Below are 24106 nucleotides of genomic sequence, written 5' to 3'. Positions count from 1 at the left end.
TTGTAGCGTAATTTATGAGCATCACCGCACGCCGGGAGTGCGGTGCGAGGTTTCTACGCGGCTCTTCGAGCTAAGTATTATTACGCGCGGTCGCGCGAGAATATATATACTGAGATGCGGCGATCCACACGTGTGTTGTTAACATTACACGCCGATGCTACTTAGACTGTAAAAATTATCGTTTATAATAAATATAAGTAATGTCTCCTAATTGTTATTTTTACTACTTCTTAAGTGATACGCAAGAACTTACAAAACTTACGTAAAACAATTATATACGATAAATTTACGCGTTCAAAATCGACGAACGATCGATCTAAGCTAATTCATTCTTACATCATTGATAAACGGATGAGAAACAATATATTATACATATATATCTTACGTATTAAAGGACGCATAACAAAACGCAAGACCAGCTGGAAGCGATAACAGCTGGGATTCTATCAAATTTTACAACAATTAGATTATATACGTATATAGAAGAGAAGCACGCGTGGAAAAAAATTAAATATATAGACAAATTTCTAAATTTATACTATAAACGGTACGTCTCGGTTTCCTGCAATTTTTTCTTTTTCTTTGTCTTACAAGAAGGCACTTTTCCTTCCGCGCTTATTGCAATTGTTAGTAAGCTCTTTCACATGCGCGTGTAATACAATATAGTAGAATCTTTTTATTTTCTGGCTTAAACATTTTTTTTAATGATTAGCATTATGTCTAAAGTACATGTCGCATAAGAAGAACGGTACAGATTAAAACCGATATCGAAGATTATTGCGCGTTTACATATTTTTTCTGTTTTAGTATTTACATAATAAATCGGCACTGGGAAAACGTCAGGTATGTATTAAATACCTTAAACAATAACGAACGCAAAAAAAGAATTAAATGAAATGTACGATTCCTGCTGTTTGTGCTCGAGATTCGAAAAGTTAACAAGATGCGCATGCTAAAAACAAGAAATAATTTAGCTGAAGCCGTGAACGTAACCTCTAAGTAAAAATTTAAAAATAATAAGTGGTTTAATTTATACTAACAATGATTACAATTTTGCATCTTCTCTTCGCAATATATAATCGTAATAAATAATTAATCTTGTATAACTCTTTTGAGTTAGATTTTCAAGCAATCTCTGAATATTAAATCGTAAATTTTTATTTTAATTCAATCAAGATACATCCGACACATGGTTTATTACGTCGTTAAATTCGAAAGAGTTAGGCAAAAGATAAAATATCTTATTATATTTAAATATAATATAGTTTTTCGAATGGCAAGACAAAATTTTATAAATTTCTAATTTTAGCATAAGAAACTTTGTATAAGAAACAAATTCCGCATATATGTTATAAATCATACATAACGAAAGTTTTATACGAATATATTAAAAGCCAAGTTTCATAAAACAATGAAACTTTTAATAATATTGAATATAAATCGCCACATGACAGTTTAATGAACGGATAGTTTTTTAAATTTTACATTTTGATTTTAATTGTTAACTTGCTAAAATTTTAATTTACTAATAAAATTGCAAAGAGGGTATGAATTTAGAACTTACAGCCAGAATAATGAAATATTTGCTAGTCATAATCTGGTTACACCAGATCTGCAAGTTTTGCAATTTTGCGAAAAAGGCTCAAGTAGATTATATTGATTGCAAGTTAACATGTTGGCAAAACTTGGTTTATTTGGCGGTTTGGCTTTTATATTTATATCATAACTCGAATATGCTTATTATGACAAACATCACTTTTGTTCCGTTTTAAGTAATAGGTAGCTATCGCTTTTTTGAGGGCCATATATATATATATATATGTATGTATATATATATATATATATACATACATATATACATATATATGTGTATGTGTATATGTATGTATCTTTTCTCGTGAATATTAAATTATTACTTCCAAATGATGGAACTTTAATAGGCACTAGACGATTGTAGAGTGATCTCTAAACCTCATTTTTAGCAGCCTTACTTTTACGAGTAAAGTAACAAATACAAAATAATAATATAATTAAAAAAGGCAAGTTTAACGCAATATTAATACTCTCGAAAGTATTCAGTGATAATCTAGCAATATGCGATATTAAAGAGATTAAAATGCTATACAAATCTAGTACATATACGACTGCTATACAAAATAGTAAACAGTTTAAGAAAACACTGACTAAAGTATGATTCACCTATGAACGCGATCAAACCATTTGAAAAGAAAAAAAACGATGCTAAATGCGATTTCTCTGATCTTTGTAAAATAGGCACAGATGTTAGTCCACTATAATATATATACTTTGGATAATACATGAAATTTTATAAAGTGATAGAGTATATACAGTAAAATGTAATGTCACATTATTTCCCAAAATACTTTTGCTGCATACAAATGTATACTAAATTGAAATTGCCATTGCAACGCCATTGCTTTAACGAATGATTTATATAAAAATAAAATATTACATCACATCAGTGGTATTGAATGGTTCGATTTAAAATTAACTTGTATCCAATAAGTATGCAGCAAATATACTTCGTTCCATTTATTAACAATGTATGTAATTTAATAAAATAAAAACAAATAATAGTATTGCGACTGATTGTCATGTGTTAAAGAAAAATGAAAAAAAAAATAAAAAATGCACTTTTCTGAATGAACGATATAATACATGAAAAAAATTCATGTGTGCTTAAATCTTAAATATACAGAACACATTCCAAATATTGTTAAAGCAGTATTTATGAAAACTATTTTGAAATTTATTTATCTAAATTAATGGGTTATTTAGGATAATCTGGGTTATTCTTTTTCTTTTGTTCTTTTCTTTTTTTGAGTGAACACGCACTTTATTATTGATCGCGTTGTTATTAAGGCTTATTTCAATAAGTTGGAACTATTTGAATGGGCATAATTTAACTCAAAAGTTGTCGAGTATAAGGATTCCTATCAAATATTTTAGAAACATATTTCTAGTCAACTATTTAGCTTGCAAAAGTTACTTAAAAAACTTATTTATTTAAAAATTATTCAATATTATAAAAGGCGGTAAATACATCATTCATAATATTCTACTTTTAAATACCCTGCAGAATAATGATATAATAATATTACAATATTATTGTATCAATATTAAATATAGTAATATTGATATAATATTAATTATTATATATTATGCAATTAATTAAATATTGTTGCTCTACAAATACGGACAAAACAGATAAAAAACTATAGTAATGCTTTCATAAAAATGTTTGAAATTAAGTACGTTAATTTTATTATAAAAAGGTATATAAAATATAAAGAGAGAGAGCACGCCATGAATAATGCATTAATACTTTATTAAAAAATGACATATTGTTCAAATAGGAATCCACTCGACCATTGCCCAGTTAAAATTAGATTGGATATCGACGCTAGTTTCAAAACGAGGTGTGTTGCGTTGTTTGTTTCGTATGATGAAAGATGCTACAAAACTTAATCTAGAATATATAAGGTTCGATAATCAACAGTAAAATTGCGGAGAGTTATCACTCAATAAGATCTAGCAAGAACAATTCTGATGAAACTTCAACGTTCTTGCACCATCGGTTACATGAAACGCTCTCGCTTGTTTTGCGTAGAAATATTTCACTATACAAATTAATCTATGCTAAGGCTTTACGCCTTTTTCGTTCTATGGCTTTCTGCGTGTCGTTTATTTCGACATTGGCTCGCGGATAATGTATAATATAACCACTAAAAGTAATCATGATATGAATTTGTTTTGTTTAAGCAGCTAGACCTGCGTCCTTAGCCATACTGTAAAAAGAGCTAGATGAATTGCGAAGTAGCACTTCCGGAGAATCATATTCGACAATCAGACCTTTGTCCAATACGATCACTCTGAAACATTATTATTATTATTTGTAATATACTTCGCAAAAATAGTTTTGCAATTGTATCGTGATAATTACATTCAAATTAATGCTTAAAATAAAATCAGCTTAATAAAAGAAATTAAAATAGAGGTGATTACTCAAATTTTCGTAGCAAATATGGCACGTTTCAACATGATTTAATATTAAAGAGTGCATGCATTTCTATAACAAGCATTTCAAATAACTTTTAAAATTTATTATAACCCGGAAATAAAGAGTTTAAACGACCTATTCATTTTGACATTTTTGCCATGTCGCTTTTCTTATTTTTCTTAATTCTCGAATCATTGATTTGTAATTAAAAATTATAATTATTTTATTTTGACCTTTAAATATTTGTATTTATATGATTGTAGCTCTTTATTTAAAACACAATTAAATTATGAGAAATTAAAAAATACTATAAAACCTAGAATATTATTATCTAATTGCTTTGAAAAGAAAAATATAAATTCATATAAATATAAATATTTTTAAGTATTGTTTTCAATAAAATAATTATAATGCATATATATATAAAATCATGAAATATAAGTTAAAGTAACTTAAAATATACCTATCAGAATCTAAAATGGTGTTGAGCCTGTGGGCTATTGTGAGAACTGTACAATCCTTAAATTCTTGGCGAATGGTAGTCTGAATTAAATCATCTGTTTCTAAATCAACCGCGGCTGTTGCTTCATCCAATATGAGTACTTTCGTTTTTCTAAGCAATGCTCTCGCCAAGCAGATCAACTGTCTTTGCCCTACGCTTAAATTTTCCCCGCCTTCAGAAACCTCATGTAAAAGAGCGCTTGGCAAATCTGGAAAAAGAATGAAATAATGCACTCTTTGAGAGTAGATTTCAAGATTTTTTAACAGAAGATCACAAAAGCCATTTATACTTTTTATGAATGATTTCAAATGAGCGTGCTCTAACGCTCTCCAGACTTCCTCGTCGGAGTAACAATCGAAGGGATCCAGATTCATCCTTAGCGTTCCAGAGAACAAAACGGGATCCTGAGGAATAATAGTCAATCTTGAGCGCAGATCGTGAAGGCCCAGTTTCGAAATATCAATGTCGTCGATCAAAATCTTCCCGTGGGCCGCCTCAATTATTCTAAAGAGCGCTAATGTCAGGGACGATTTTCCGGCGCCGGTTCTGCCTACTATGCCGATCTTCTCACCACCGAGAACGCTGAACGTCAGGCCGTTCAGCACGAGATCCAATCCCTCCCTATAGCGTACTTTGAAATCCTTGAAATCAACACGACCGTGTTTAGGCCACTCTTTCGAAGGCATGTACTCCGTGTTCTTCCAGGGCGCCTCTTGCGTTGTTTCACCGTATTCCTTGATTCTTTCTACTGCGACAATATTAGTCTCAACATCGGACGTCATACGCACCAGCCAGTTTAAGGTCTGTGTAATCTGTAGCAGACATAATGAATATTTACACAACTATATTAAACGAACATATAAATATCACCCGATATAACAAGCGTTTTAAGCGCTTTTAATATTTTACTTGGTTATATCACAAAGAGACATGGTTTCTATCGATATGATATATTGTAAATATATTGTAAATAATATTAAAATATTATGTAATATAAGTTTTTTGGGGTCATTTCGAATTTATAACGAAACACTGAAGACGACCTGATAACGGGTTCGAAACGTTTGTAATTATCTTGTTTATAAACAATTTTAGCACAACGATTTTAACACCTTGCGTTGGCTTACATCCTCTTTAGCTATACTTTATTTTGAATCTCATAAACCTGTCATTACGCTTGTTAAAATATTGCATTATATGTTTATAATTTGTTAATTAGATCTTACTTGTAAGGCATAGCTGACCGATAGACCAACGAGACCTGAACTCATAGTGTCTCTACCTAAAACAGTGAATAGAGCTGCGAAGAATATAATTAAATTTCCAACCATCTCCAATCTCACGGCCAGCCATCTGCAACATTGCGTTTGAGTTAAGGATTGTATGTAGAAAAATTCAATTACGTCATCTTGTAGACATATATACCTGTTTGCAATAATACTAGGAAAGTAACACACTTGATTGAAATCCACTCTATTTTCAGATTCACGGATAAATTGTTCTTGCACGCCATACGCTCTAATTATTTGCGCACCTAGATGATAGATATTTTTAAGAACATAAATTTTTGTTAATGAGTGAAACATTATAGGGCATGCAATATATAGAACTTTAAACATACCAGTTACCGATTCACTGAAATGCGAATATATAGGAGATCTCGACACAGATTCTAATCGTTTTAATTGACGCGATGTAGCAACGTAAAAACGTTGAATAAAGTAGTAAATCGCGCCTATTGGCAGTATCACCGAAACAAATATAGGTGTACTGTAGCTTATAACAACGAGAGTGGCTATCACCTGCAATATACATCAACCATTAATAACACTGAAAATATTTCGCTTCATCGTTACTCTTCATAAGGAAAGTAGAAAACGTGCAAGATGTTAATATTACTGTGCTGTGCATAAATAAATCAAAATAGGAAAAAAAATCTGTGTGTGTATGCGTATGTGCATGTGAAAAAATACATGTATAAATAATAAATGCAAAGTTGTGATCGAATGAATCAGCTTGATAGATAAGAGAAGAGTATAAAATAAAAAGACTTAATATGATTCCCATGCAGAAAATTCTACTGAATGAAGCGCTCATATCTCTTCCGGACAGCAATTGTTTGTACAAAAAAAGAGGCAAGATTCATCGTTTCTAGGCCCATCAACATGTACCATGAATGATTATTGTTGTGCATTAGACAAGTACCATGTAAGCAATATACATATAAGCATGGACATAATATTAGCGTATCAAGATGTACATAAGTTTCTTTTAAGTCAAACTCGATACTGCTAAAGTATTTTTTTTACTCCGGTACAGATAGAGTAGTTCATCGATTGCAATCGATTGTTTCTACGAGAACGGACACAATTATATTCAAACTCTACGGCACATTTAATTGCGTTCCAAATGTATTCTCTGTAAAACCAAGTTTGCAAAGCTACAGACAGGGATTGTACCCCATCATCCCAAGTGTCCAGCATATACATAATATACCAAATACCACCATTATTCAGGCACCTCTTAACAAACACAAATTATATAGTCAGGAATGTTTAATTCGCAGTCCAAGGAGATGTACGCAAAATTTCTCTAGCGAAAAAGTAATGGTACACTGATGGTGTAAAACTTAAACTGCGAGGGGTCGAGAAGATACAGAGGGGTAGTAGGAGGGAAGCAATAAGATAAGAAATCCCAATCCGGTATTCTCGAAAGGCACGCTACGAAAGAAATTACCTCAAACAAGCAATAGATGGTATCAGAAATTTGTGGGGGAAGAGATGTATCCAGTACGTCCACGTCTTTAGCAAACCTGGAGATAATACGACCAATAGGAGTCGTATCAAAGAAGGTCAATGGGGCACGCATCACAGCACGCAGCATCACTATGTGCATCTGGCGAGCAGCCAACCAACAACCCAGCTGCGGTGCCAAATCGCAGAAAAAGCTCGCGATCGCTACAACATCAGACATGGATGATTTTCATTGTAATCGCACCTGATACAGTTCGCACGAGTCGTTTGGAAAAGCAAAAAATTTTAACGAAAACTTATATCCCATAAGCAATGCATTATACATTAGACGAAACAATGTATTACACGTAATAATAGCTTTTTGACATTAAACACGTACTTTATTTCTCTTTTTGACGCGGGCTGAACGATCGCTGTTTTTAAAATACATTTTATCCTTCTCTTTTCTATCGTAATGCTGCTCGATATTCAAATGCAATATCTGTCAATATCACGAACTTAAATTATCGTTCTTTCTCATGGTCTCATGTTATGCGAAGGTGTGGAGTTTGCTGTGTGGCATACCAGACAGGATATATATACCAACAGGATATATATACCAATAGGATATACAAACAAATCACGTTCCCAGAAGGCAGAATCGTAATTAGAAAGATGTTATACAAGCAAGTAATAGAGAAATAAGCGTTACCAAGCACAAGCAAGACCAAATTTTGTACAGGAATATTACTGGTATATAATTGTGTCCATTCTCTGAATAATTACTACACTATGGTTGCACTAAGATTTATATATACAGTAGTATAAATTGTCACAACGACAGTCCTAAGACTAAATTAACAATAACATTCTCAAATGGTAACTGAAAAAAACTCAATGTAAAAAGATAAATTTAATTTTAAAAAATTATTTTAAAGTTTGCGATGTAAGAGAATGACAATGATTTGAAGCCAAGTTCCGTCTTGAATGCTGTTAAAGCAATTAGTGGAAAATTGAGATCGTCACTCTTAAGCGTATTTCTAAATCATTGGATTCAAAATACATATACTGACAGGATAAACGAAAATGAACATCATCAACAATGCAATCAATGGTATATCAACGATATGCAAACACAATTTCCCCAAAAAGACGAACAGCGATACCCGGACCTACTGCATTTTATTTCATTCTTGACATGACCAAGCAATTGCTATCGTAATCAAAGATCCATAAATTTTACGATATTATATACCAATATATGCAACTGGACAGCACAGTATAAAATCGACCAAAACATTCTCATGAATCATCCTTTCGCAAAATAAATTCCCAAAATAAGGCGAGCTGTTATACACCACAAAAAAGTACGATTCATTGATACGACTTTGCGTTTTTTTTTGCAATTATATCTTTAATAAAGTTTCAATAAATCGACGAAATTAGGACTTATTAATTATAAATCTTATACATTTTTTCTTTTTTTTTCTCAATCCCATCAGTGTTTTACTCCGGACAAGATACACTTATTTAAAAAAAAAAAGAAAGAAAGAAAGGGATATTGTTAGTAGAAACGTATCTTTTGACGAGTTTAAAGAAAATAGCAGCCATTCAAACTGTGGCCGTTACCTGGCCGGCTGAGCATACAAAACGCACGGGTAAGCCGCTCAATCGAACGCTGTTCGAACCAGGCAAGCAGCATCGAGGATATTCCTTACCATGTCCCTTCGTCTCTTTATACGCTTGTTGATCCTCCGTGCTCTGCTGATTGCCGGCACAACGGCTTCCTACACGTATCAAGCGTACCCGTGCCCGTATACGCTTAGCCGACAGGCCAGCACTATGTTACTATATTCCAGCGTTTTTTTTTTTCTCTAAAATTTCAAGTTATCAAAATAATGTTACATTCAAATTGTCATGACGACACTCGTGAGGCAAATTAACAATAACGTTCTCGAACAGTAACTGAAAAAAAGTCATAAATAGTGACATACGAATTCGACAGTATGTAACGTTCCTACTATTGGGAATCCATATCTTTCGCTCTTTGCGTCTATTGAGTTTTTATATATTCAAATGCGTAAGGTTATCAATGAAAAAATATTTCTTTACTTCACATTTGCAAATCTTATCGTTTTAAGCAATTTTAGATGTAAAATCAAGGTCGTTAATGTATAAAGTAACGTAAATTACTGATGGAACATTTTGCAGTATATAATAGAAAATAACACTTCGTGCAAAGTGTCATCAATACTTCAAAGCAAATTTAAATTCAACATAAACTAAGACAAAAAAATAAGGAAAGGAGATATCAATCTATTTAGTAATCTATTACTCGACAAGTAAAAGACGTAATATTAATTCATAACAACTGTGACAGAGATCATTACTTATATAGTACAGATGTAGTTATATGAGAATATCATACCGAAAAGAGACAAGTGAGCCAAGAACGCAGAATCATCGGTAGGATATTGTCAATAACGTCAATGTCTTTACCAAGCCGACTAAGAATTCGGCCAATCGGAGTTGTGTCAAAGAATGACATTGGGTTGCGAAGAACGTGTTGCAGCGTACTCTCGAAGATACGCCTAGAAGCGAGTACCGTCCCTCTAGCCAGGAATAGCGCCATTGCAAATACTGTCACGCCTACAACGATCGGTAATCAATTTTGATTTATCGGGTTAAAAAAAGACAGTTTTTTACACATCAGAACATTTGCGTCTGCGAATTACGTCGAATACACCTGAGTCTTTTTTTTGCGAGTGAGTGAAGGAGAGAAATCTTAATTTAAAACTCTACGATCGGCAATGTTCATTTTCATTAGTTGCTCATCACCTGTGATTTCGTCTAAGCGTCATATGCAAGTTCCTCACTGCAGTCACACATGAATTGAGGTGCACATAATTAAAGAGAGACAATAAAATATATATAAATAATAAATGTGTGTAGATGGAGAGAAAGAGAGAAATTGAACATGAATAATGTACGATGATAAAACGAGAAGATGATAAAGAGAAGTGTTGTACTACTTTATATGATTGCACTGTGAGAAAAGATACGATGTCACTGGTAGACATGCAATTATATTGGCTCGTTAATTAATTAAGCGCGTTGATTAATAACGCGTGCGCTTCTGATAGTTGTCTACTGATCATTAATGAGTATTAATGAATAATAGAGACGACAGAAGCTGCGAGAAGACAGAAAGCTCTTTAATTCTCGTCGTTATGTAATTAACTGTGATTGTGATATCATGTATTAATTGGTGGACCAGTGGTTCTGCTAAACATTATAATTGGTATAGTGAGATTGAAATATACAGAGATTAAAACTAAAATTCTCGCATACCGATGCTAGACACATCAACCAAGCCCTAAGAACATGAGGTAGAACGTTGTCTATTACGTCAACATCCTTCCCAAAACGATTTAATATTCTGCCGGACGGTGTAGTATCAAAGAATCCTAAAGGTGATCGTAGAATGTTGAATAACAAGTCACAATGAAGTAGTCTACTGCTCCGTAGACAGCCAACAATCATAGTTAACTGTGACATCATTACAAAAAGGGCTGAAATTTAATTTAAAGTAAATAAATATAGCACCCTCTCTCGGGGGAAAATTTTTTTCGACTACTCGCTCGCAATTCTACAAAAAAAAAAAAAAAAAAAACTATTACACATTGTATCACTTTGTTCTGGCTAACGTTCAAATTGTGTTGTTAATGCGCACAATTACGCATTATTAAATTTAGACGCTGCAAAAAACCTGTCTTTATATAAAAAATACAATAAGTCTTGGTCAATTCATTTAAGCATGTAATTACGCTAACACAGCTAGCGTTAGTCATTAGTAATAACGATAAGTTAATAACGAAATATAAAGCAAAATTGGTTAGACTGTCGTAACTCGATATGGAGAAAAATTTGCGGCATATACGAGATACTAAGACTCGCATTCTCATCACGCATTTAGCGCTAGATGTGATTGCATATGTTTTGCTCGATACAAAATTCAAAATGCAATATACAAACACATTTAATATAAATATAAGAAAGAAATATCGTGTCACATAAAAGTATTGTATTATGTAGCAATGTCAGTAATGTTTAAGAACGATTAGACTACTTAAATTAAATCATTAACTACATTGTTTATCATTGTTAGACTCCGCGCATTACATAATCCGAGAAATTTATCAATTTATCAATCACATTTAGTGCTAAATAAATACCAATAAATATTTAACAGTAAAAAATTAGGTACAATCCATCGCATCAATAAAAACTCTAATAAAGAAGATAAACATAATCGATTGACTAACGAGAGATATCTCGAGTCTCCCTTCGTCTCTGAAGTCCGCTTAAATTCCTCTAAATTAACATGTGTTGTTACTACGTTCTACAGTCATCCAGCTTAATTACACGCAATTATCAGGAAATCAGCGCGGACACTTTACGAAATTTCAAATTTACCATGTGTTTAGTTAAACAAATAATTTTTATCAACTTACACACATTTATTTTATAATAATTTTAATTAAAATTTTAAATAAAGACATTTATATTTACATCATCAATTCATGTTAATAAAGACTGATTTCCCGTTTCTTATTATTTTAAAACACATTAATATAAGGAAGCTTTCTCTTGTTTCTCTACTTCATGCTTACATAACAGTATTATTATTTAGAAAAAAAAATGTTTTGATTTTTATAATAAATTTTACACGTAAAGTAATGTATATCAGGTGATAGATATCTGATTATTACATGAAAAAAGTTAGTAAAAATCACATAAAACAAATTTTTGATGGATCATACCATGATCACAAAAGATCACAAATCACACAAAGATTTGCAAGAAAATTATATACAAGTACATATAACATACACTAAATATAGCATCCTACATATCCGTCAACAATTTTCCTATGTCACTTTCTGTTTATAATCATTAGATATGAATTCTCGCGTATTAAAGAGATTAATAATAAAAATAGATAAATTACTTAACAAAAAGTGCAAATTGTTCCAAATAAAAGGCATCTCAAACAGAAAGATCTTTCATGCAATACTAAAGAAGCAATTATTTGTAAAAAAATTATTGCTACGACACTTGCAATCAAAAACATATGGCTACTGAAAAGTTTCAATCTCTAATTGCCTTTTGAGTTGTTAATTAATAACGTTAGTGTTCTGTAGACACAGCAAACCACACTCAATTTGATTTCTTATAAAAGAAAATTATTGAGATTATTTTTAGAAGTAAATGTATATATAATGTATATTCGCGGGGATATAATTTATAATGTTATACTCGGAACAAAAAAATCGCTACATTAATAATTATTTCATTTTCGATTATCATTAACTCTGTTGAATAGATATTTTTAAATATGAAAGAACTACGTTCAGATTAATTATACCCCAATGATGTGCAATCTGTGAAGGAACATGCCTTTCGATTTACGATATGCTATGACGAGCAAAATTAAGTGCCATTGCCTGTTAAAACATAGTATTAAATAAAGTAATTGGTGGATCAATAGATAATCACATGTATATTCATTATTTACAGGTATACCTAACAGCGACAGAAATAGGCTTACCTGATCGTCTATCGTAAACGCAAAATTTTATTCAATGTCGATCAATTCTATCTGACAAACGGACAGTGCGTTACGTAAAGTTAACGTGTGTAGTAACAGAAACGTACCTTGACCAAAACCGAGTGCGCCATACACTCCGAGGTACATGTCTCGCTTCGCTGTGTCAATCGTGTTATTTCCAGTGGTCTGATTGTCGTTCGACCAGACACTGAGCCAAACGCTCGACCCGATGCTAAACGACTGAAAGACCGCGTTCATTACGATTGTCGATATCGACAAAAACCATCCAATGGACTTTAAGTAATGGGAGTACACTTTCCATTTTACCTTGTGAAAAAATAAACACATGAATATAAAATTATTATGTCATACAAAAATTAATAACCAAGACATTATGTCTCTTTAAAAATTAGCAGCAATATCGTGAGCAACTTACACTTCCAGTTTCAGCTTTTTCAATCTCTATCAGCTTCTCCCCAACATTGTTAGGCTTTGATGCTTCTTTTTCTTTTGTACTATTGCTATGCACATAATTCACCGATTGCTGACTTTCCGTCGAGTATTGCCTATTATAATACAATGTATATTATTTTCAGCTAGTATTACGTATACTTAAAGAAGAAAAAAAATTAAAGAAATATTACAAGATTATACCTTGTCAGAGAACCATTAAGTGATTTTCTGTCAGCCACAGAATTTCTATCGGATTCACTTAGACTCTCAGATATCCTAGATCGTACTCGAGTTAACTTTTGTTGCAATTCGTCTGCCCCCATTGTCGATTCAAGTTGCTGTTTAATTTCGCGTAAATCTGCTTCAGAACCATCATCAACGTGCACTGTTTCACAAATTCGTCATATAATTTTAAAATAATGAAAACATTCAAAGATGTATCAATGTTATACAAATGGGAAGAGATATTAAAAAAACTCGCACATGCACATATTCTTAACTATAACACAAAATGGATATTCAGACAAGAATGTAAATAAGTTATTAAAATCAAATAGAATTATTAAAAATTTTAAATGTATTCAAAAATATTTCAAACATTTTTAATCCTATAATTTTAGAAAGTTTTAATTATAACTAGAAAGTAAATAATTATCTGCATTAAAAAATATATTAATTATAACATACTCTAAATATATATGACAATCTATATTATGAAATTCTATATATGCATTCTATCACTATATCATTAGTCACTAAAAGCAGTTATTAATTATAAACAAATAATGTTTATTACTACTTCGTCGCAAGCAGAACCTTAAAACAAAAAGGACTTTCAATTTAACAAAATATTTCATTGCTAGTAATTTCTAACAATAAGTACGGGAATATTTTTTATGCAAGCATACAAAGTAGGAAAAGGAAATTGTAATTACTTTTTCGCGGACTTACGATTTCCAACTTAAATCCAAGGAAAATGTAACAATAAATTTTATAATAAGTATGACAAATAAAAATATGCAACAAAAATTAAATTATAATAATAAATACCTTCTTGTAAGTGCTGCACTAAAAAGTCGGCGAAAGCGCCTTTCTTCTCCAGCAATTGCTTGTAAGTACCGCTCTCAGTTATCTCGCCGTCTTTAAGAACAATAATGTTGTCGACCTCCGGCAGGTACGTGATGCTATGTGTAACAAGTATTCTAGTTTTCTTCCTTAACAGGCCGTTTGGGCCTATCACTTTCTCAAAAATATGTTTCCCTACGTGCGAATCCACCGCACTCAAAGGATCATCTAAGAAATAATTTTCCGAATCATTATATACAGCTCTAGCTAAGGCTACTCTCTGCTTCTGACCGCCGGACAAATTTATGCCTTTCTCTCCGATCTCCGTTTGATCTCCCGCAGGTAGCATCTTGAAGTCCGGAGTCAACGCACATGCTTCAATCACACGATTATATATCAATTTATTAAAGGCTTTTCCAAACAAAACGTTCTCTTGTAATGTCGCATTTTGTATCCACGCTTGCTGCGAGACGTACGCAATTGACCCCTAGAAAAATAGTTTCTCAGTATTAATTCTTCGAATTCCAATTGATATATCTTTATCTATTTACTCTGAGAAATGTAGAAACAAAACTTATTGTTCGATTAACATAAAAAGTCTTGTATTTTATGTATTTTTGAATACATAAGTACGTCGGTCTAAAAATATGTAATATAATTTGTACATTTGACATTACTTTTTCAATTAAAACATACCGTTTCTGTAAATGTGTAATATTCTGAGAAGTTTTCTCTTTTTATTCTTCAATTTTATCATTAACATTAGAATTTTCAATGTTGTTATAAGATAAATATAATTTTGCTCCTACTCTCGTGTTTCTGATTCAATGAAAGAATACTCACTTTTGTATTTACTTTCCCGTTTATTTTGTCCATCTCGCCAAGCAGAGCAGACAAAAGAGAACTCTTGCCTGATCCCACTGTACCAACTATTGCTACTAATTGACCTTGTTCTACATGGAGATTGATATTTCGTAGTATTGGTCTCTCGATTTCTTCGCTATCCCAGCAGAAGTTACCGTTCTCAATTACTAACGCGTGCGCTAAATCAACAAGATAAAATGTGCAACTGTAACAGCGTATATTTATATACCCTAAATATTACTTTAAAACGGAAAATTTTACACTTACGTTCCGACGGATCGTGTTGTACATTGTTAGGATCCAGTTCTTCCATGTTCATAAATTTATTAATACGTTTTACAGAGACGTAAGCCTATAAAATGCACACATAAAAAATAAATATAAATATATTAATCAAATCATAAAATATAAATATACATTTTTAAATAAATAAACAGCAAATAATCACATGTATATATATTATTTAAACTATATTACTTACTTGAACTATATTACCTATCATCATAGGCAGCATAGACAATGGAAATCTTAAGATGTTAAACAAACTGAGCGAGACAAAAGCAATTTTACTAGTTAAGACGTTCTTGTCATCAATAAGTACGTAAGTTGTAAAAGATACCAGAGATACCTGCACATTCAAAAAAAAGTAAGACAATATATAAAATGTGTGTGTGTGTGTGTGTAAAAATCGAAAACATCGAAACTGGAAAAATATAAATATATTTTTATATATAAATAGTAATATTTATTGCTCTTTTTCATAACACACGTTTTGAAAAATTTTTCTAAGAGAGATTACGTAAGATAAAATTTTTTAAACAATCATATTAAAATTTAACAAATTTTATTCTAAAAAGAAGAAAATAAATAAAGTTGAGATTTGCATTACAAGCGTCACATAAAATCTGTATTTCTGAGACTTTCAATTTTAATGTATAATTCATTATTAAAAAAAAAACATACCAAAAAGGGCGCACACGACCATATAAAACTTGTACCAGCGTTTAAATACGCCGCTTCTTTTAACACTTGAATTTCCTTGACTCTGATTTTAAGTATCTGCTGTTCAAACGAAGGTTCCCACGCATAGAGCTTCAATACTTTGATACCGTTAAGTACTTCGTTCATTAACTTCACTCTCTCGTCTTTGCTCTTCATTTGTCTAATTTGTAACGTCTTCACTTTGTTGGCGATCAATCCGTTTATAGGAATAAGTATAATCATAACTGCTAAACCGGCAAGTACAGCCGGCCCCAATATATTCCAGAGAAAATATAAGGCTAAGGCTATTTGCAGTGGCGCCGACCAAATCATGTTTATGTAAGCGGTTAGGTCCATGAATCTTTGAGCATCTACGGACATTAAGTTCACTATTTCGCCGAGCGTAGACTCCTTCCTTGCCGCATTCGACATTCTCAATGCTTTGCGGTAAATGGCCGCGATTAACGCGGTGCGTATGCGCAGTCCGACCAAGAACATACGATGAAAATATTGGGACAGCACTAATGTCTGAAGTATTGCCGTAACCAAAAGTAACACAGCATAAAGATATCCCTTCCACATCGACTGATCGCCTTCAATGAAGTCAATCAAAAGCCTAAAAAAATATAGAAAAACAGATAAAAATATGTTACATAAGCGTACATTTAGAATAAAAACAATCGGAACAAAATTTTGTAAAAAAATAATTAGCAAAGAGAATTCAGTGCAATAATTAATGTGTAAATTAAAGATGAAATTGTTTAACTAACAAATCAGTATGTAATAAAAAATTAGATTATTTATCCTACGTTTTATTAATTTCTCTCTCATCACAACTTTATTTTATATTTATTTTATAAACCACAGAACAAATTAAAACTATAAATCAGGATTTTTGTGCGTACTTACTTTAATATTTCTGGGCTAATAAAAGTCATAACATCTTGAATCAGTTTTAAGAATGCACCAAACATGAATGTTGCTCCAAAAGCTTTGCAGATAGGCGGTAAGATGGAAGCAATTTTCTTTTTTCGGCTACTGTTAAAATCCACTTGTCCACCAGATGCTTTTCGGTACGACGCCTTTGTACTTTCTACTCTATATGTATAAAGAACGTCTGTTACATATGTTCCTACATCAAGTTAAACGTTAAAACTAATCGAGACATGTTATACAACACATCCTACCTAAAGTAAGTCCAAATCAGCCTTGTTAGCACAAGAAATGTATGAACACGTTGTTAAAATATATTTTATCGGAGAGTATTATAATACATGCTAATACAACATATTTTTTCCATATATATGCAAATAATATATTATTAATTACAAAACAGATAAGATAATATTAGTATATTTTAAAAATATATTATAAACAAACTGATTTAAAAATTTCTAAAATTAGAATTCTACATATGTGTTATCATCAATTTACCATTTCTACAAATATATTTTCTCCCGAATTCTTCACGCTTTATGTTAATATCAATATGAGTGTGTATTCCCTATATTTTTCTTTTCACAAAAACGAACTCGCACTTTTTTAAAGCTTAGCCGAGTCATATTGATTGCAATAATTCTTACAGAGAGATTCATCGATTAAACTTACTCGTCTGTCTTTTTTACATTCTTATTCCAATATTTGTCGAATTTCGGAACAATCTCTGCGGCCATGTCTTCCGGATTCATGGACCACAGATCGGAAGTTTCGAGCGGTTTTCGAAAACCCTTCCATGCCAACGAGTCGAACCATGCAAAAAGAATTCTCGAGGGGAAAGAAGAACTTTGTTCTGGACATGGCGATTCAACCTGTGAACGAATGTATTTTAAAATTGTATATCAATAACTTCTAACTTTCACAGTTGAAAATTTTACATATTTATATCACTCATTTACTATAATGGCATTGTAATTATTATAAATTATAATTTTTGAGTTGTCTGCAAAGAAAAAAATCTGATGGATAAATACACTAAGTAAAATGCTAATAATATTTTTATCCTTTACAATCAGTAAACCGAATTATTACACCAAAATCGTACTTAAAATAACATTACAAAATTTTAATGATTCAAAGTATCCAAACTTTTCTGAATTGTTTAAAAAGTTTTATTTTATATTGTTGTTTTATATAGTAGCAAATGTGTGATATAAGTCTCATATATATTAAACGGAATATTGTGTAATCAATAGAGAGATTACCGTTGGATATTCGGAAAATTTAGGTTCTGCGTCAACCAAAAAATTAAGTACAAACAATATCACTACTATTGGATAGTAGATCATGTAAGACACCAATGGGTACGTCGGCTCTGCCTAAAAATAAATTATTTCTCTATAAATTACTATGTTACTTAACAATTGTTAGTTTTTTTATAAAATATCATGAGAAGCAACTAATAATGAGATACTGTCATGTTAAAAAAAATCAAAGAAATTTTCTAAAAATCATCATTTTTCTTGTAAAATCATAAGAGATTGATAATGAGTCTGATATTGTCATGATAAGATTAAAGGAATGACAAAAATCCAATCGTAGAATGCTGTTTACAAATGTATCTATAATTAAACTGCTTTTAACATGCTTTAGGCTTCGCTATTAACATGATAAAAATCTAACATACCCCTTCAATGAATTCGTTTACAAAGCTTCTATATTGGACGCATCCACATAACGCAAGGAGAAACCAAAATAGGAATAAAAGACCTGACGTCCGCATTCCATATTTTCTATTGTATTGCATTAAAGTTGATACTAACATCTGGAATAATTACCAAATTTAATTTAATATTACACAGAGATTTCACAATAAATAAAAATATATACATATATATAATTTTATTTTTCTCCCGTTCCAACAATCAATAATCATTTTTATTTAAAAAAAAGCATAGAAACAAATAAGGAATATTATTAAAAACAGGAAAAAATAAAATAAAAATATATATCTACTAATATATATATAAAATAATGTACTCACAAAGCTAACAATTTTCACAATAGGTGTACAATAATCAACACTGTAGACCGTACGATAAGTACTTTCATGTATCGCCACTCCTAAGTCGACTATGGACAGTAAAATTAATCCTACTGTAAGTACTTGCTTAGAAATAAATAACCATGTATACGGGACGTTTCTCTTTTTGCTATTTAAAATGTAATACACTTCCATCGCCGAAAACGTCCATAGAAATATACACGGTACCCATATTAATATCGTCTTTTGGAAGCATTCTGTTAGATCTGGATCGTTTGTGTTCCATGTGAGATTAGCATCCTAAAAAACAATCAGAAATTTCAATCAAAATTAATTTCTTTGTCGCATCTTTGTCGCTCTTTAATAAACGTTTTATTTCTCTCTTTTATAAAATGCCATAAAAAACTTATAAGCTTAACTTTAATAATAAATTTAATAACAAATTTGGAATTTTTGTCTTATATTTCTAACAAGAATATCAATATTTTTTATTTAAAAAATAAACAAATTTGACAAATCTATTCTTTAGCTAACTTTTAAGGATTTAGAATTCAATTTTTATTTGCGGCTAAAAGATAATTTAGCATAATTTTGAAAACAAAAAAATTATGAAACTATTTTACCTTACACAAAAATCGATACCAATTATGAAATAAATCATCAAAGTCATGAGTTGTATGAAATATCCTATATGAAGCAAATTAATAAAGATAAGTGCATTTGGTGCACGTGCACGCAAACATCTAATCCATCATCGTTCCTTCATGAACGTGAATAATATGGTCATACAAAAATATAAGTGCAAGTCGCAGTCACTTAAATTAATATAATTTGTCCAATTTTAATTTTAAAAGAATTCTTTTTGTAAAATACAATTGATAATAACGTTTTGAAGTTTTAATGTTTTGACGACTCTGATTAATTATGATTATAATTAATTTAATTGGCAGAATCGCTTAAAGCAAAATTTCTAATTGTTTTACATAACTCATTTCTAATTTTTACTGTGTATTAAACAACAAAAAATTAATAAGTTATCCATGATAAAATAATACGATGTTGCTACATAAATTAATTGTTGCAAATAAGTTAAGATGCGATTAAGACAATTGCAATTTAATCAATCATAATTGAGATAAAGGATGAGATTATTTACGTCACCGATATTGATATTACAAGTTTACGAGATAAAGATCGTAGAGCGAGACAAGATGTGAAGGACCGGTTGAGCTAATCAAATTAACTTATCAAACGATACCTATACTATTTCACCTTTATGGTCTTTGATAAGGAAAGTCTCATTTACCGAATATGTCGATTATCGACACAAAATATACCTATATATATCACATACTAGTTTGTGTTTAAACTTGAAACAATGTCTCCTTTTAGTCGCTAAACAAATAAAAATTCTTAGTCTCAAAAAGTATTGCGACTCTTCTATGCTCACTATTATATCAAATTGTGATGTCAGAAACAGAAAATGCCAAATAAAAATTCTTCAAATTAAAATATTAAAATTAAAATATGTTTCCAAAAAACAATTTACAATCAATAGAACTGACTTATAAAGTATCCCAAAAACTTTTTTGTTTCGTTAATAAATAAATAATCATAAATAAAAATACGCAAACAAAAAGGAAATTTGTTTAAAGTGAAAAATTATGAAGAGCTGATTGAGTTTATCCATGTGCATCGTAATCGGTCATTCCGATAACTGGGATTGAATACCGAACGCTATAGAGATAAACAAAACAAAAAAAATACAAATAAATAAAAAAAAAGGGGAGAGTCTGATGATACAAGTCGCTTTTATTCGATGCAGTGCACGGAAATTAAACTATTACACAATAGCGCGGTATACAGGACAAAATGAGACAACGAATACGCTATTCAATTATTCTAACCTATTTTCCTCTCACATTGTAGTTATATATCCTTCGAAAATATTCTTGAATTGTTGCTGCAATATATCCTTAATTGTTGCAAAAAAATTTAACATTAAACAATAACTTTATTATAATTAATAATGGGATTAAATATCTTAATACAAAAGGAAATTTATTGAATTATTTGAAATATGAGATAATGTTAAATAATGGTATTGGAGGCTAATGTTCCTTTGATCATATTATCCTAGTAACTGTCTACTGAATATTTATGAAAGTAAAAACATATAATTTGCAGTTAACTAATAATTTTAATAATAAAGAGATTTAAGAGACCATAATGCTATACAAATCACTTATTGTTTAAATACATAATATTTAAGAATTTCTTCTTATATTTGAATCTTGTCTATATTATTAATCAATACAATCAAATCAATACAAATATAAAAAAAACTAATAAGTTAAGCATTTTTTAATCTATATATTTGTACATTAATTTTCAAAATTTATATATATCTTTTGAAATATTTCAGAATTATTTATAACCACTAGAATGTCACTTGTGTGATCGTTGAAAAATATTAAAATTAATCAAAGGTACAATATCTTTTCCTACTATTGAACTTGAATCCCATCTCTAATTACAACAAATTTCTTTTGAATATCTCTCAAAAGTTACAGATGATTGTGGTCTCGGTCAAGTGATCTTGGAGATCAAAGACTAGTAAACATTTTTCTCAGAATTTTGATAAGAATTGGATCATCAATTGGATCACTTTTTACATTTACTGAAAAAGTTTACAACTTTGTTTAGAAATTTTCCGTATATATAAATTTTGAGATATTTTAAAATTCATTCTACTCTCATCCTACTCTCTAAATCTGAATAAGTAAAATCTTACTGATTTATAATGCTGAACTTATAACTGTAATCGTTAATGACTATTCACTATCTTTCAATTCTGATTAGGACGACGATATTCTTTCTAATCAAAGAATCAGTGCATTATCGTTGAAAGGCAGTGCATAGATCATTCATTAATATAGATATAAATAAAGTATACTAACACTGAAATTAGACTAGTCATTGTCTTTCAATGAATAAGTTAAGGCCAATTTAAAAAAGCATAATTTCTAAAAAAATATTTTAAACTATTTCAGATTCTCTCTTTAGGAAATTTCTCAAATTGTAAAGTGAGAAATCTTCCAAGTGGCTATAAAATTATATGTTAAATAGATATTTAAAAATTTAAAAAAATTTACTATACAAATTCTGAAAAATTACATAAAAAGCATCTGAGGAAAGTGTTCATTGTTCCCATACTGTATTATTTCGAAAACCGCAATATTGTCTCACATGTTTTTACAACCGCGCTCGCGTGCTCGCGGATTATGCTAGCGCGATAACCATCGGGTTGTTTGTCGAAAACGCATATTCTTCGCACGTATCGATGTTTGCCACCTATCTTGCGCGCACAGATACGACGGGACCCCGAATTGATAAGAATCGTTAAATTAATTGCGACAGCAATATTTGCGTGCGCGGCGCCCAGATTACGCTCCGTTCTCGCGCGCACGTGATTTATTTCCGTAAATTTTCGCTAAAATCGCGCAATCGAAGAGGATGACACCGCTCTACCGCGTCGACTCTGTTATCGGAAGATCCGTACGTGTGTACGTGTACGTGTATGTGTGTGTACATATGCAAGAAGGCACACGAGGCGATGAAACGAGGCGTTTAAGTGACACCAGGATAATCGCGTAATTTTCTTATAGGAGGAAAACACCGCTAAGGCTTCGACGTGATCAAAACACGCTTTAATCGCTTCGTAACAAAAAAAAAGAGTGAAATCAATTGGAACGAGCTGGAACTTCTCATTCTCCGATCATTCGGAATGTTCCGCACGAACTTGGCCGCGGATCAATCAAAGAGAGAGACAGAGAGAGAGAGAGAGAGAGAGAGAGAGAGAGAGGGGAGGAGAAGACAGAGAAAAAGATAATGGAGCGTCGGTAATAAAATTAAAATTACAGGATTGTGCGGGGAACATTGGTCATGTGCGAAAATTCGCTTCCCAAGGGAAAATTGTGCGTGGAAGGTCAAACGTTTGCACGTTAGGATCAGCCCCTCTGGGGTTCTCGAGACGATCGACCGAGGTCTAACGAGGTGTCCGTCTCTCCGAGCGTTCTGCGAGACAACCGCGAGGGGCTCGGGACGGTGGGGAAAAAACGCGAGAGAGTGATGAATAAGGCTGAAACAAGAGCAAAGAGAGAGAGAGAGAGAGAGAGAGAGAGAGAGAAAAGATGGCCCTGAGAAGTTCCTCTCGCCTTCTCACTTACCCAGAACTTGGTGCCGCAGAACTGGTCCATTCCCGTGGTCTGGTTCTCCATGCTGATGCTGACACATTCAACATCCGCCGACGGGCAGGAAACTCACCGAGACTCACTATCGCACTGCAACGCACCTGATCACCCCGCACGCCCGTACCGTGCAAGATCGGCACTCTCTCTCTCTCTCTCTCTCTTACAGAGGAGCCCCGGAAATCTCGCTTTGTCGCCCTCACCACTGCGCACCGAACAATTCACGCCGATTCACGCACCACACTGCGCGATTCACGCACGCAACAAAGCGACTTAAGGGCCCCGAGGCCTCGCGTACCACCACACCACGGGGAAGAGATCACGCGGCAGAGGGGGGGGGGGGGAGTAGAGGAAGACCCGGGCACAGCGGGAGTAGCGGGACTAGCGGAAGCGCGGCTTCCGCTACGAGCGACACGCGCGAGTCATTCGAGTCGTCGGTCGGGCTGTTCCGCCGCCTGCTCCGAGGAAGCCGTCACTGCTGTCGAGAAGAGCGCCCGTGTCGTCGTCGTCGTCGCCGCGGCCCGTCGTCGTTGCTCCGCACTCGTGTGCTCCAAGCGCGTGTCCAAGCGGGACCGAGCATACCGAGCGGCAACCGAGTGAAAGTATCCGCGACACCCACTACCACTGACCATCGGCGCGCGTGTCAC

At 32.3% G+C, this 24106-nt stretch overlaps 1 protein-coding gene across 11 annotated transcripts; it reads right to left on the bottom strand.

The window, feature by feature from the left end:
• Positions 1–201: 201 nt before the first annotated feature.
• LOC105839030 (multidrug resistance-associated protein 1) lies at positions 202–24030 on the bottom strand. 11 transcript variants are annotated; one of them, XM_036292434.1, is made up of 24 exons: positions 23439–24030; positions 19210–19509; positions 18853–18990; positions 18431–18544; positions 17838–18037; positions 17417–17437; positions 17139–17327; positions 16212–16845; positions 15730–15876; positions 15516–15600; positions 15228–15427; positions 14370–14871; positions 14271–14279; positions 13521–13704; positions 13303–13432; positions 12974–13193; positions 10591–10827; positions 9684–9904; positions 6145–6325; positions 5949–6057; positions 5750–5876; positions 4813–5335; positions 4485–4731; positions 202–3893 (listed from the first exon to the last, which is right to left on the bottom strand). In XM_036292434.1, exons 1-24 carry the CDS (start codon positions 23487–23489, stop codon positions 3779–3781), a joined length of 4884 nt encoding a protein of 1627 aa, XP_036148327.1. In that variant the 5' UTR covers positions 23490–24030; the 3' UTR covers positions 202–3778. The 11 variants fall into 11 exon arrangements, with proteins under 11 accessions (XP_036148327.1, XP_012540485.1, XP_012540484.1 ...); XM_012685031.2 differs by lacking the exon at positions 9684–9904 and having other exon boundaries at positions 10607–10827; positions 23439–24028; XM_012685030.2 differs by lacking the exons at positions 9684–9904; positions 10591–10827 and adding an exon at positions 7260–7480 and having other exon boundaries at positions 23439–24028.
• Positions 24031–24106: the final 76 nt, after the last annotated feature.

Source organism: Monomorium pharaonis, chromosome 9 (assembly GCF_013373865.1).
Source record: "Monomorium pharaonis isolate MP-MQ-018 chromosome 9, ASM1337386v2, whole genome shotgun sequence".
Taxonomy (NCBI): domain Eukaryota; kingdom Metazoa; phylum Arthropoda; class Insecta; order Hymenoptera; family Formicidae; genus Monomorium; species Monomorium pharaonis.
This window is presented reverse-complemented; position numbering and strand designations above follow the sequence as displayed.

Excerpts from the sequence above, each read along its gene's own strand:
- LOC105839030 (XM_036292434.1), bottom strand. The coding sequence starts at position 23,489 with ATGGAGAACCAGACCACGGGAATGGACCAGTTCTGCGGCACCAAGTTC. Across the intron at positions 10,828-12,973 it reads CGCACTCGGTTTTGGTCAAG|CCCTTTTTGTAATGATGTCA; the intron begins GTACGTTTCTGT and ends ATTAAATTTCAG. Across the intron at positions 3,894-4,484 it reads ACCATTTTAGATTCTGATAG|AGTGATCGTATTGGACAAAG; the intron begins GTATATTTTAAG and ends ATAATGTTTCAG.